Source organism: Metopolophium dirhodum, chromosome 1, assembly GCF_019925205.1.
Source record: "Metopolophium dirhodum isolate CAU chromosome 1, ASM1992520v1, whole genome shotgun sequence".
NCBI classification, from domain to species: Eukaryota; Metazoa; Arthropoda; class Insecta; order Hemiptera; family Aphididae; genus Metopolophium; species Metopolophium dirhodum.
In genome coordinates, this window is record NC_083560.1 from 119,340,563 (window position 1) to 119,355,419 (window position 14,857).

Sequence of the window (14,857 nt, forward strand, 5' to 3'; positions counted from 1 at the left end):
TTTATCACCCATTAGCCGATGCATTGTTTGTCATATCAATGAATTGATGTAGTTTTATAAACCATTACACTTCTAATATCACATAAATTGATAACGAAAAAAGACATTTTAGGTTTCACTGTTTTTATAACAGATATAGCCTGCTAAACAGCAAACACTCAAGTATAGCTTTAATTCCAAACGTATTTACATTTCATAGTATTAAATATGGTCTATATTATTCCGTATTGTTAGAGACACTGCATACGCTAATAAATTATTAAATAAATTTATCACCATCAACATTGAAACTACCATTTATGAATAAATTAATTTATAAGCTGCATTATACATATGAGTATAATAGAATATACACTAATATAAAGCCCATTATCTATGGTTGACGTGTGTACCACATAATTGTGAGATTGGTAGCATTGAATACTATAGTATTTATAATCAACAGTATTAGTTAATTATTGTCACTAGAATAATATTTATAGTTTTTAAGTACAAAAATGGAATATGTTGATTGTAGACACATGGGTGTCAGGTTGTGTGTAGTGTGTGTATAATATGTGGTCTACAGACGTTCATTGTATGTGTAAGGAACATAATACATATTATACACACATATTATTAATACAATAATTTATACTATTATTTAACTACTATTGCCTGTACTAAGTACCTATTTCAGAATAGATAAGTATTTATTTTACAAAGATGTGTGTTGCATACACATTTGTGTACACATTTTGTAGTAGAAATATATCTACTACATCTTCAACTTTTAAGGTGATTTCTTTTTTCTGTTAATATCGATAAAAATATTTCACACAAATAAATCCGTCCCCTAATCATAATACCTATAGGTACCGTTGTACGTTTAGATATTTGAATACTTCATAGATATAGGTATAATTATTGTCAATTGATATAATTTTCATCTTTCTATTTATATTTAACTATATCATGGCTTAAGATAAATTTACCTAAAGCCATGACCAAAACTCACCGCACCAGCGCATCTCCACGACTAGACGAACCCCACTTCGAGCGTTAGTATCAGCCGCCATTACAATGCAGGTGTGTATTATTATTACAGTGATGTGTGTGTGTGTATAACTACTGTGGTTGTGGTACACCTGCAGCTGCGTTTGGGGCCCGTATTACAATAGTTGATTTAAGGTTAAGCCGCGGAATTCGGCCAGTAAAATCAGTGGATTTTAGAGGACACACATCGAAGTGTAATGGACAATTATAATACGCGGCTGCAGGTGTACGACAACCTCAGTAATTATACACAGGCAGCCTATTGTAATAAGGGTAGTCGTATACGTAGTGAGGTTTTTTAGTAGCACATTATCACCGTCATCGTGTTCTGTGTTCATCCGTGCAACAGTGCTCCCGCTTGGATACGTTCAATTTTACGATTTCTGTTTACATTCCACGTTATACATTATATTTTATAATATTCCAATTGTTATTATTGTGACAATGTCTTGTAATTGTTCGATGATCCTGAAACATCTACGAGCTACAGACTCCAGTCGCTCCAGCTCTCCAGTAAAAAAAAATGCAAAGGGAAAGGTCAGTACAAAATTAATTTTGTAATTTATTTAATAATGCTTACGGCGTTAATTGGACAACAAACAAAGTACATAATAGTCGGTAATTGAAAAAAAAATACAGAAAACACACTCCCCTACTAGACAAAAATATTTTGGTTTTATTATTTATTTATTGTCCTAGATTATGTAATATGCTGTATTTATAATAAAACACTATTTCAATTTCAGCGAGTAGATTCTAGTAAAAGACTAACGATAATAAATGCGTACAAATCAAAATTGGAGGCAGATCCAGAAAAGTCTATAAGTACAGTCCGGCAAGAGATATCTAAAGAACTAGGTATTGGAACAACTACAATTTCCAAAACAATCATGGTATACAACCGTTCGAAAATTGTGATATCTCCAAGTAGAACGCGAGTTAAGGCATCCGCCCTCATGATATTTGAAGAGTTCGAAAGAAATGTGGTTCGTAGGCACGTCCATAGTTTTTGGTTTAAACGTCAAATTCCGACTATCGACAAAATATATAAAACGGTTTCTAGCGATGCGTCTTTACCACCCATCTCAAAGCCCAACCTTTTTCGTCTTTTAAAAGATATGGGTTTCAAGAACAATAAACGAGGCAGGAACAGTGCACTGACGGAAAATATTGAAATAGTTTTGTGGCGTAGACGGTTTCTTGGAGATTTACGAAAATACCAAAAAGAGGGTCGACGTTTATATTACTTGGGTGACACCTGTTTAGACAACCCAACAACCAAAGCTGTAAGTTCATCGGGAAAACATAAATGTGTTATAGTTCTCAACATAGGTTCCGAAGACGGATTTGTTCCCGGCGCATTATTATGTTTAAAATCGAAAAAGAAAACTAAGAATTATCACAATGAAATTGATAGCAAAATATTTAACAACTGGATGGAGAGTGTATTGCCTAGATTAAAAGAGAAATGTGTTATAATCATGGACAATGCCTCATATAATTCTGTAAAGATTGACGAAGCACCTACATCGAAAACCGAGAAAGCTGATATTATTAATTGGTTGAAGGATAAGAATGAAACTATAGACGAACCTATGGTTATCCCACAACTTCTTGAAATAGTAAAAAGGGTAAAGCCGCATCATGATAAATATGTAATTGATGAACTAGCAAAACAATATGATTGTATTATACTAAGACTACCGCCATACCATTGCGATCTTAATCCAATTGAATTGGCTTGGCCATTGGTTAAAAATTATGTAAGTATGAACAAAACAACTAGTAAATTAACCGATGTCGAACAATTATTAATTGAGGGCGTCGAACGTGTAACGCCAAACATTTGGAAAAATTTTATCAGTCAGACAAAGGTAGAAGAAGACAAACTTTGGAAAATTGACTTCATTGTAGATGACGCTTTATCCGCAAAAGTAAAAACTAAAAAAACGACGACAATCAGAGATACATCATCAGGCGACTCCAGCACTACATCTGACTAATTTTTTTAATTTATTTTAAGTACATTTTTAAAAATGTGTTGTACCTATATTGTATATATTTAAAAACAATTGTATCAGTCAGCCTATATGATATTACTAAGTATATTTTATGATATCGTGAATAAAGTAATTTGTATATAACCTATTTACGTGGAACCTTGTTTTAAGTTTTTAATCCTTGGATATAAAAGTAGAACAATTTATACATTTTTAACTATAAAATAATTATAAATTTTAAATTTTAAATTTGATAAATTTTATCCAAATCCGAACTTTAAATACTTATAAAAAAAATTGTGCTTATGTATTTTTAATATTTTTCAACTGCTATCATAACAATATATCAGGAGCCTTGTATTAAATTTTCACGCATTTTTACCCAAACAAATGAAATTTTATTGACAATTATAGAAAAAAAAAACTAAAAATATTTAAGATTGAGACAGTCCAAAAAGAGTCAAAATATTTTTAAAATTGTATGGTGTATAGAAAATGAAAATATAAACATTCAGTGAAATTTTCATGTATTTACAGTTATTTGTTTTTGATTACAACAAAATAAGAAAATCGTTACATGAGAAATCAAGTAAATATCCAATCTTGTAAAAATATGAACTCATAAAAATTTACATTGATTTGTTTGTAGACATTTTTTTTGATAAAGGTAGACAAACCTATGAATCTTGTATTACATTTTCAAATCTTAGATTTTAATGGAAAATTTTTATGAGTTTCTAACTCAATATAATTTGCACATTTTCGTGAATTGTATGTATTTTGTCAATATTTAAACTTTAAATGCTAATCAAAAAAAATTGTGACTGGATTTTTAAAATTTTCCATCTGTCTTTGAAACAATATATTAGGAGCCTTCTATTATATTTTCAAGTTTTTTTAATGGGTAAAACTACATATTGAATTATTGTTGATTGTTGAGTTTACATTATGTAGTTTTACCCATTAAAAAAACTTGAAAATATAATAGAAGGCTCCTAATATATTGTTTCAATCAAATTCATTAAGTTATATGATAAATATTGTAATCAAAAAAAACATATTAAAAAAATTAATATAAACTCAAACAATGATGTTTCTACGCATTCTGCTGATGATAATAATCACAACTTAATAGATTCAAGTTGATTTAAATACATCTTTGATTTATATTAATTTTGTATTAATGTCTTAATGTCTTAATAGATTATGAGAATAAAACTCTACGACTCAAAAATAATACTCAACCAAGCCAAACACTTCAGACATATTGGGTAGGAACGGTAAGATATCGGCATCATAAAAAAACATGATTTAATGGAACTATATCCTGCTCTAGACAAACCTTTAGGATAAAATATTGGTTAGTTTTAGTATAATTAGTTAAATGCATAATACCTATGATTTTTAACCCTAAAATTCTAACTAGTAGCATACTTTTAACAAATTAAAGCAAATATTTACTATTTTAATTACTTGTCTTAATATGTGTGGTATTTTAATGTTAATAATCTCAATTAATTAAATTTACTTTAACTAGTTACCTATAGACATACCCTGTAAATCGTGTAAAATGTTTTTCATAACTCATGAGTATACATATATTTTAGAATACTAGGTATATTATCTAAGTTACTGATTTATAATATTTATGTACTGATTATATTTATTTTAGATTGAACTTGATTTTAACCATTTATATCCAGAAAAAGACTTCAAAATACTAAATAAAATAGATGTTTTCATAGTAAAGCTAAATGAATAAATTAAAAGTGCTAATTTTCAATTCGGAGTCCAAGGACCTAGTGTAATAAAATAACTGCAAACTCCATCAATGCCTGGTAAATATTAATTAAAATCCTTCATATCATTTAACAATAAAAAATCATACATCTTAAATATTATTTATTTAACTTTCTTAAAATTAATTGATACTATGCATTTTTAAGGTAATGAGTACATAGCAGTTTTTAAATTACTACCACCATTATTATTGTTTCAACCATTAAGCACATAAAACGTAAAATTTATGGGATAAACTCAGTTTGGAGACCTTCTAAAGCAGAGCAAGCTGGAGCATTTATCACGTTTATATCTGTATGTAATACTAAACATGATTTAACTTAAAAATAGTACAAGAATTAATATTTAATGGACATTTTTAGGATGTAAGTGAATTAAAAATAGCACATAAAGTAAAAGTTGACAAAGTTTTTCAATTTGGGCTAAAGTTATTGTGATTTTTATTAATTCAACTGAATTTTATACTGTGGTTGATAATACATACTACATATTAGAAACACTAATTAAAGTAGTGGATGTATGTTTAAGTTATTCTTTTCATTGAACATTCACTATCCAGCTGAGTGTGAACAGGTATGAGTGAATACAACACTATTTTTTTGAAATGAAACTTGGATCCGATAAATTCATTTTGTCTGTGAAAACTTTGGTAAATGATTTTCATCATTTGTGATTGATGTTTGCTTAAAATATATTACTATATATTACTTATATAATTAAAAAGATTTATTTTTGTTATTCTAAATTTAACTTCAATTCTGTCTTAACTATACTTAACCCTGCAGTGTAAGAACAGACTATTAATTAGTATAAACATATTATCTATTTTTTAAATATATTTACATATACAACACAAGTTAAGCACTCAATTATGCCTCTGTGTTTTATATGTAAAAATACATTCAATTTAAATTCTAATTTAATCACTCATTTAAATATTTTTCATGATCCAAAATCGTTGATAGAACTCAAATATTTGGAGCCTAATTTTTATAGAGTTTTAACTACTTTTCACTCATATAAAAATCATTTGACCCAGCATACAAATTTACTAGATATTTAAACTTCTTATGATAATTTGAATTTTACTAGAGAACACAAAATTTTAGCTTTACACCTTGTCAGCCACCCAATTTTAAATGATGAAATTTCTTCTAGTCAGCACTGTACAGAACCAATAACAGTTAAACAATTTAATAATACATTGTTTTATAATTTATAACTCAATATTATTGGCATCTAAGTGGTTACAACAATAGTGTGATTCCCAGGAAAATAATACAAGTTTTGTTTGACGATATAGGTACAACAATTTAATCATTCATTTTTACCTCTTTAAAAAAAAACTCTTCGAAATTATAAGTCTCAATAATTTTGTTATTACTTTATTTGAAGATATGTTGCTTATGTTTGATTCCCTTGAAAATCCTTTTTCTTATATAAATTTGAATTTAAATGGGTGTTCTTGTTAGATCTAGAATGGTAGATATTGGGTATGAATTAAACGATAGAATAATGGGAGGTCGGGTTTTATTTGAGCCAAAAATGGTTCAAATGTATTTTATTCCTCTGAGATCTGTACTAAAAATAATTTTACAAGATTGTAATTTGTTTGAAATAGTAATTTAATATTATATGGAACAATTGGAATGTAGTTAAAAAAAAATGTATTAGTAATATTGTTCAACCTAAACTGTGGCAAAGTAAACTAAGAAAAAATTCCAATATAAAATGTTATTGATATTTATAGAAAAAAAACTAAATAAATTGAAATTTGAAATTGTTCGTAAACAGCTCAAAATATTTTGAAAATTTTATCAAGTATAGGAATTGATAAAATAAACATGATATACCTAAATCCAATGTGTCAACGATTATTCGTTTTTTGAATTATGACAATATAAGAAAATCACTACATGAGAAATCGAGTGAATATCCAATCTTGTAAAAATATGAACACTTCAAACGTTCATAAAAATTTAATTTGAATTTCCGGTAGAGATTTTTTTTCTTATAAAATTAGACAAACTCATGAGGAATCTCGTATTACATTTTCAAATCTTAGATTTAAAAAGAAAAATTTTTATGAATTATCAATTTTTGTGACTTTTCCGTATTTTGTCAAGATTTGAACATTAAATGCTTATAAAGAAAAACTGTGACTAAAGGATTCTTAATATTTTTCAAATGACATTGTAACAATATATTAAGAGCCTTGTATTAAATTTTCAAGCTTTTTTACCTAACAAATAAAATTTTATTGACAATCATAAAAAAAAAAACCAAAAAAAACTGAAAATTGATAATGTCTGTAAACATTTCAAAACAAGGCAAAATATTTTGAATATTTTATGGTGTATAGCAAATTCTAATATAAATGTTCGCTGAAAACTGCATGTATAGGTATCTGTATACGATTGTATACGTTTTTCGTATACAATGATATTATATCATTGAATTCAAATTTAATACCATCCATTACATTGACCCATGTACTTGTAACCTACTGTACTTACAGCAGATCAAAATCCACTTACCCGTTTTTTTTTTCCTTAAGTTATAAACCATAGATAAAAGTTTCCCTTTCCTCATAAGATTATTTACTGGAAATTAAATATAATAACAATTTAGCTTAGACATAATAATTTTTTATGTACGATTGAAATTCAAGAGTGAGTATTTTGCATATCTAAATTTTAAATGTACCTACCTATATATGTACATATAATACGATTTATTCTGAGCCAATTATATTAATATTTTCTTATTAGGTATCTATTAAAAAAATATTGATCGTAGAAACTTCAAACATTCCACTTCTATTTAAATTATCATTTTATATCCTCACCAATCTTCATTCTTTCTCAGTTTTGAACTAATTATGTAGTATTTAATTTTTTAGAATTTAGGTATTGATTTTTTTTAAGTATTGATACTTGATATAAAATTTTAGGTTTCCATGAACAATGACATTTTCAAAATATTAGATCCATTTTAAGGTTTTGTCCAAGGGGATTCATTGATCAATCCACCTTGGTAGTTGGTGGTTTTGTTAATTTATTATATTTAAGTTGTAATTATTCACACCGTTCTACGGTAAGCTTATAATATAATGGTATTTGATCATTGAATCAAAAAGTCAAAATGTAATAGGTAACAATAATAATATTATAATGAATGCGATGTTTTCGGTAAAAACGAATTCAACCTATCGAATTACTAGCAGTAAAATGAATCACTAGACTAGCAATACAATAAATGAATAAAATAAACTTACCTATTATTGAATGCATTCATTTTTCTTAAAGATTATCATTTTTTATTATTCTATGTTTCTTATTGTTCTAGATTATGAGCGGCGATATAATGCGGACTGCGGAGTATTGATTTAAATGGTTTTACAATGATGTATGTTTTTTTCTTGGTATTTTAATACTATTTGAAATTATATTATTATTATTATTATTATTTTTTTTTTTTTGTTATACTATATTATATATTATTATTATTATTATTTTAATATTATTTATTATATTTTATTTTATTATTATAATTAGACTTTGTATGAGCCTGTAGATAGAATGGAATAACATGTTTGAACGCAATTTAAATTATTTGCTTTGCGTGGGGGTAGGGGGGGTTCTGGGTTAAGTTTAAAACAATTTGGGAGCAAGTGCCCACGGATATAACGACCTAGCTCATATTCAGGCACTATTTTTTGTTAAAACTTATTTTTACACGTTGACCGCGTACTGCCGAAAGTTGGCGTCATGAGGATCGATCAGCAACGCATTTGACGGCATTTGGCATCTTATATATATTTAAAGTAAAATGCATTCTCTATGCTATGGCTGAATGTTATTTTCTAGCTATTTTATTATTATTTAGCGTGGATTAAATACATGTTTTAAAATATGTATACATACGTCCGCGTCGTTTGGACGTATGACCATAATATAGGAGCAATTTCTTTATTTGATTTTTTGAAGACTTGTTTTTAATTGATTATTAAAGTTGTTATTTAACTCCGAATCTTGTCTGTTAGTCGACGCGATTTTTCGACAACGGCTAAACGTACAGGGATAAACTTGGTATATTCTGAACCCGGTTGATCTCTAGTCTTGCATGACTAAGAGCTTTTTCTAAAATTTGATTTGGTTGACTTTCAAAAGACAACCTCGTTAACCGTATATTATATCACATGCAACCGTATAAAATATTATTATTGTAAATTATTTAAATTACATTTATAATTATAACTAAATTTAATTAAAAAACCTTTTTTAGTTTTAATTAAACTAATTTTAGCATTTTTTTTACTTTTATCATACTCACTGGGTTGACTGCAAAAATACATACATACATCCAAACATATTATACATATGCAGGTCCCTTGGCCCGGTAATTTAATATTTAATTAGCAAGTTAAATTTTAAGTGATTAGACAAAATAACAATTAAGTCTGAATAGTCATATTATATATTATTATAATACAGTTTTAATCTATTTTATTTTATTTTTTAATACAATGCTGCCGAATAATGACATTTTTCCATCCAACAGTCAATAAATAATTAACTTTTTTCAAACACGATATAATAATTCCGAACTTTTTGTATTTTTGTTCGGACTTTCTTTCCCTCGGACCTTTTTCCTCCGGACTATACATCCGAAGGCCAATTTAACCATTACGATCGATGACAATCGGCTGAACGTCTATAGTAACCTAACCTACCGCATCACCGGTGTAACATTATCAGTTTTCAGTTGTCAATATTGTTATAACCCAAAACCATCAATTATAATAATTCATAGTACTATAATAAATTATAGACACGTTAATACATTGATAAATTGGCTTTTTTTGTTTGAATTTTAAATGTAAAAACGTTTGAGTTACCTAAGATAAACAATAAATATAACATATTGAAAATATTAACAAAAGAGTAGGATGATAAAATAATCTAATATACTATATAAGTAGGTAGGTATTATATTATGTACCAACTTACCGACACCGTTGGTGTTATCCAAAATAATTTTGAATTAAATCAGATATTTTGTAGGCTCTTGTTTGCTATATGTATCTACGCTATACACACAAGAAACTGTAAATCCTATTCCTATATACTATACAGTATATTAGTATATATACATTACTACATTGGGTATAGATTTAAGAAACATGATAATCAAAATATATAACTCAATTAAATATGATATATTGTCAATATTTCAGCTATATAGCTATGGTTTTTACACTATGTACAATATTGAATATTATTGTATACTATTGTATAGGTATACATGTTTCTTTTAGGAACTGTTTTTAGACATAATAAATGTTCTTAATTAAACTGTGCACCACCATACGCCATATTAGGTATATTATAACTTTGATAATGATGACGGACTACTAGAATTTCTAAATTATAGACCACTATAATAATGACAACTAATATCCATTTTATTTAACACAGGAATGTCACTAAATTATTTATATATTAGTTATCCCGTTTCACAGTCATTTGGAGGGGTGGGTGGGTCAATCAAATTATTTGTAATTTGATCTGCCGGTTTTAATTTCATTCGGCGCCACTGACCACTAACACAATTAGTTTTAAGTTAATGGCAGTAATTTAAAGAGTAATTATAAAATATTTTCAATGAATTCAATTTTAACAATACATAATGATAATAACACCGTCTCCGTGGTATTTCACCGATAAAAATCTTCATAAAGCTTAAACACCTACAAATTCCTACCTTTAATCAACCAAATTATATTAGGTAGGTAGGTACTCTAAATCTCGTACTACGTAATTTAAACTCCCAAAGTAATTCATTGCAGTATCTTAATAATAAAATATATTATGTAACCATGCAACTATAAATGTATAACAGAAAATAATAATAGTATTAATTTTCTGTAATAACTAGTACCTATATTAAAGGTTCTGACTATATTATGAGTAATGAACGTAGAAATAATGTCACTCAAACTGATATTTCCGGTTTAACAAAAAATACAATAAAATTAAGCTATTGACAGTTTGTGGCTATATACGATGGACGGACGTTCAACACGCTGCTCGTATTCCACCCAATTAAAATCAAGAACAATCGAATAAAATTGTATATTTTACAAAAAATATGCAGATAGTATTAATAGTATATTTGATTAGTTATTAGTTATTACCATGTTAATATATTATGGTTTCTATAATTTTTTCTACGTAGGTTATAGTAGGTACTGTATTGTCTCATCCTGCTTATTAAATTATGAAAATTATTTATAAGTTATATAGGTATAAGCAATCAGTAAAAGTGTAACCAAGATGACTCGATTCGCACTGATATATAACATATGGTTACGACATCCCTATCATCACTAAACACTTTTGGACCAACATGACGTCATGGCGTAGAGATAAACTATTTATGGTTCTCACTCGCATAAGAGCTTCTGAGCGATGAAGAAACGTACATTCTAATAAGGCAAAAAGAGATGTAATGATAAATGATAATGTACCAGTTGTGTTGGCTCACAGATTTGTATATAAGTATTTAATACAATGTAACATCCATAAGTTTAATATCAATGAGAATTGTTTTCTTAATGATAATATAATACTATTAATATAATATTTTATAATATAATAATATAATATATATTAAATAATAATAACTTACTCAATCTTCTATGAATAAAATATCTTTGTTTACTTGCTCAAATAGCTTATCGTTTTAAAAATATAATAGCACTAGGTACTTTCAGATTCTGGGTGGAGGGATGAATGTACCTATTTATTTCACAATTATGTGTGTTTTTGTGTGTGTGAGTGTATTTGTATTTTTTGTATGTATACACGAAAATTATAGGTAATTGAAATAAATCCTTTTGATAGCTAATTGCATCTAGTTGGTACTTTTGATAGCGGTTAAAATTGAAAATTACCAGAACTTAAAACAACGCTCTAGTCCAGGAAGATAAACAATAAATTAAGGTCAGGTTAGGAGAATTTGATTTAGGCAATTGTACGTGAATTCAGTTTTCGACAAAATCGAATTTGTATTATTATTTTTTTTGTTACTCAAAAATGAATAACTGTAGAATGTAGATACTAAAAGTTGCAGTACAGTAATATATGAATTGTATTTTAACATTTTTAAATTCTGAGCGGAGCAATGAATGTATTGATAACAAATGAAGTACGCAATTTTTTTTTGTTTATCGGTAGACACGTGTTTTGTACGAAAAAATTCTTTCAACTTCAGCTTTGGGGATAATTTCTGTATAATTTATTTTAGTTATTTTTCATTAAATTTCGATGAACATTTTTCGCTAGATCCAACAGTTTGAAAATTTAACATAAGGTTGTACATATACCATATTATACCATTTTAAAAATATCGAAAATAAGTATATAGAAACAATATTTTATTATAAGCATTACACAACTTAGAATGTTGACATAAGTCGTCAAAATTGCCAAAATGTACAGAATGTATCATAGTTTAAAGCTTATAAAAATATTATTTCTATACCTAGGATTTGAAAATGTAATACAAAATGTTACATAATATTTCTATCTATAACGAATGAAAAAATTTACCATTAACAAATTCACAATATCGATAAAATTGTTTTCATTGGATCAAAAACCTTGAATATGTTATACAAGTTTCCTTATAAGTTATTATTATAGCAATTCAAAAATATTAAAGATACATAATATACTTTATATTATAAAGGATTTTCTTTTATAAGCATTTGATTTACAAATGTTGACAACATTTATCAAAATCACTTAAATTTTAAATAATTTTGTAGTTAAAAATGTATAAAATATTCAATTTTTATAACTAAGGATTGAGAATATAAGACATGGTATCTCATATAAATAGTTCAAACTGTTCTAAAAATCTAAAAATATATAAACACAGTTTTTATAGACATTTTAATTTAAAATCTGAAACTATACATTTTAACGAAGTAATAAAAGATTTTAGTTTGGTAGGTACCTATTTTGTTATATTTTAAAAATACTATTCGTCAGTACTTGAAACTTTTAAAGTATATGATTATATTTTATACACACAATGACATTTTTAAATTCAATGTTTTCGGCAAATATTAATAGGTAGTAACAGAAATGTCTTTAATAGCAATAATAATATAATATCATAAAATATACTTAGTATTATAGGATCATCGATCGTATTCACTCGGAATCGAATTTCGTTGATTTAAATAATTTAGGTTTTAACACATCCATTACAGTGAGTAGTGACCAACTCGACACCTACAACCAACACCTCATATTCTAAGACCACCTTCTTCTTTAATACATATATTTTAATTTCAAATAACTGCACGTGATTTAAATTAATTGTTTTAACATTTCAAACGATCATTTGCAGATCCCTCGTAAAATAACTGCACCATGGTTATGTAACTAATTTCTTAACTTGTTAACATTAGTTTTTAAGGAGTTCGATATAGGCAATTTCTAAGATCGTCGACCTGGTCGTGTGAAATATTATGTGTGTGTACACTGTACATTACCGTGTAGTAAATGATCATTAGTGTGTTATATTATGTGTGACTGCATGTAAAAGAAATAGTGTATAATATGTGCACGCACGTGTCAATAACGCGCTACACGCCTACATGAATATTAATTAGTTTGTTTTTTTGTGTCAGTAAATTTATTTGAAAACAACTTTCTTACATGTTAAAGTTAATTTTTTTACTTCAATATTATTAACATTTTAAAACTTAATTTTGAAAAGTGTTCAAACTATTTACAATTAAGTATTCAAACTTTAAAAAGTGGAAATTTTGTTTTCAAGTGAACTTCATGACTAATTCAAATACGTTTTCAAAAGTTTTATCTGATGACTAGGATAGTCAGTATAATCGGCATAATTTAGGTCTATTTTAGTAGAAAACACAGATGGGATTTGACCCCATGACATATAATTATTTAGCTATTGGTGAGCAAAAGACAAATGTTTTTTATTTGGTGTGAATATAAATCCGCCGGTCAAACCGCCTAGCGTAAAACCCAAATTTAAATAAACATATCAACTAAAAATTTAAATACACTGCAGGAACACTGCATGTACTGACATAGTGACATTTTTAAAATAAATAAAATATCTTCTAATCACATGCATATTTTTGTAAAGTTGATAATAATTTGTAGAAATATAGAATCTACACATAATTATACCTAACCATGTACTAAATTATATATTATGTGATTCATTAATTAACATTTTATAAGGCATACGGAAAATAACTTATGAATAGAGAAAAACCATTGGCGAAACGCCTAAAGTTTAGTTTATTAAAGTTGCCATATGTCCATACATCTATTTTTATTTTAGATTCTGAGAGAAGCGATAAATGTATATTATATTGAGTGACAATGATGTGTGTTTATTTTTATTTTTATTTGTGTAGTGTGTATACACGATAAGTAGTCGAAATAATGCTTCGATCTTCAATTTTAGTACCTATGTTGTTCGATGGGAAAGTGAATCTAGTTGGTGTATTGAGGAGGTCCAATTCCTTGCAGTAGTTTTCAAAAGCGCTGGGGAATAAAAAAATTAAAGAAAAACGGGAATTCCAACACAAAAATTAGTTTTTGACAAAATCGATTTTGGTTTTTAGTGTAAATCTAAAACGAATGACCGCAACTTTCACTGCATGTTTATAATAGCATTTTCTATATATGATAAAATTTTCAAAGGGGACGGAGTGGCCGAGCGGACTAAGGCGTCGACTGCGACGCAGTCGACCCGAGTTCGATTCCTAGGCCATGGGCGGTATTTTTCTTCGGACATTGCAAGTCACGGTGTCCGGAGAACAAGTGTCGCCATCCCCCACCCGGGCATGGCAGATACCTACGGGTGCCCAATCAAAAATTCTGCCAAACTAAACACATACGTGTTCCTCCCCCTACCGACTTAATAACCTACAGTAAAAACCAAAAATAGCTAATGGCCTCAGC

The 14,857-nt window shown here is 27.6% G+C and overlaps 1 protein-coding gene and 1 pseudogene across 1 annotated transcript; both read left to right on the top strand.

Moving 5' to 3' along the window:
• The first annotated feature begins 1,479 nt into the window (after positions 1 to 1,479).
• On the top strand, positions 1,480 to 3,038 carry LOC132953567 (uncharacterized). Its single transcript, XM_061025959.1, has 2 exons — positions 1,480 to 1,572; positions 1,782 to 3,038. The coding sequence occupies exons 1-2, from the start codon at positions 1,480 to 1,482 to the stop codon at positions 3,036 to 3,038; spliced, it is 1,350 nt and encodes a 449-aa protein (XP_060881942.1).
• A 1,005-nt stretch (positions 3,039 to 4,043) lies between these two features.
• Positions 4,044 to 5,508, top strand: LOC132934283 (uncharacterized; annotated as a pseudogene).
• The last annotated feature ends 9,349 nt before the right edge of the window (positions 5,509 to 14,857 follow it).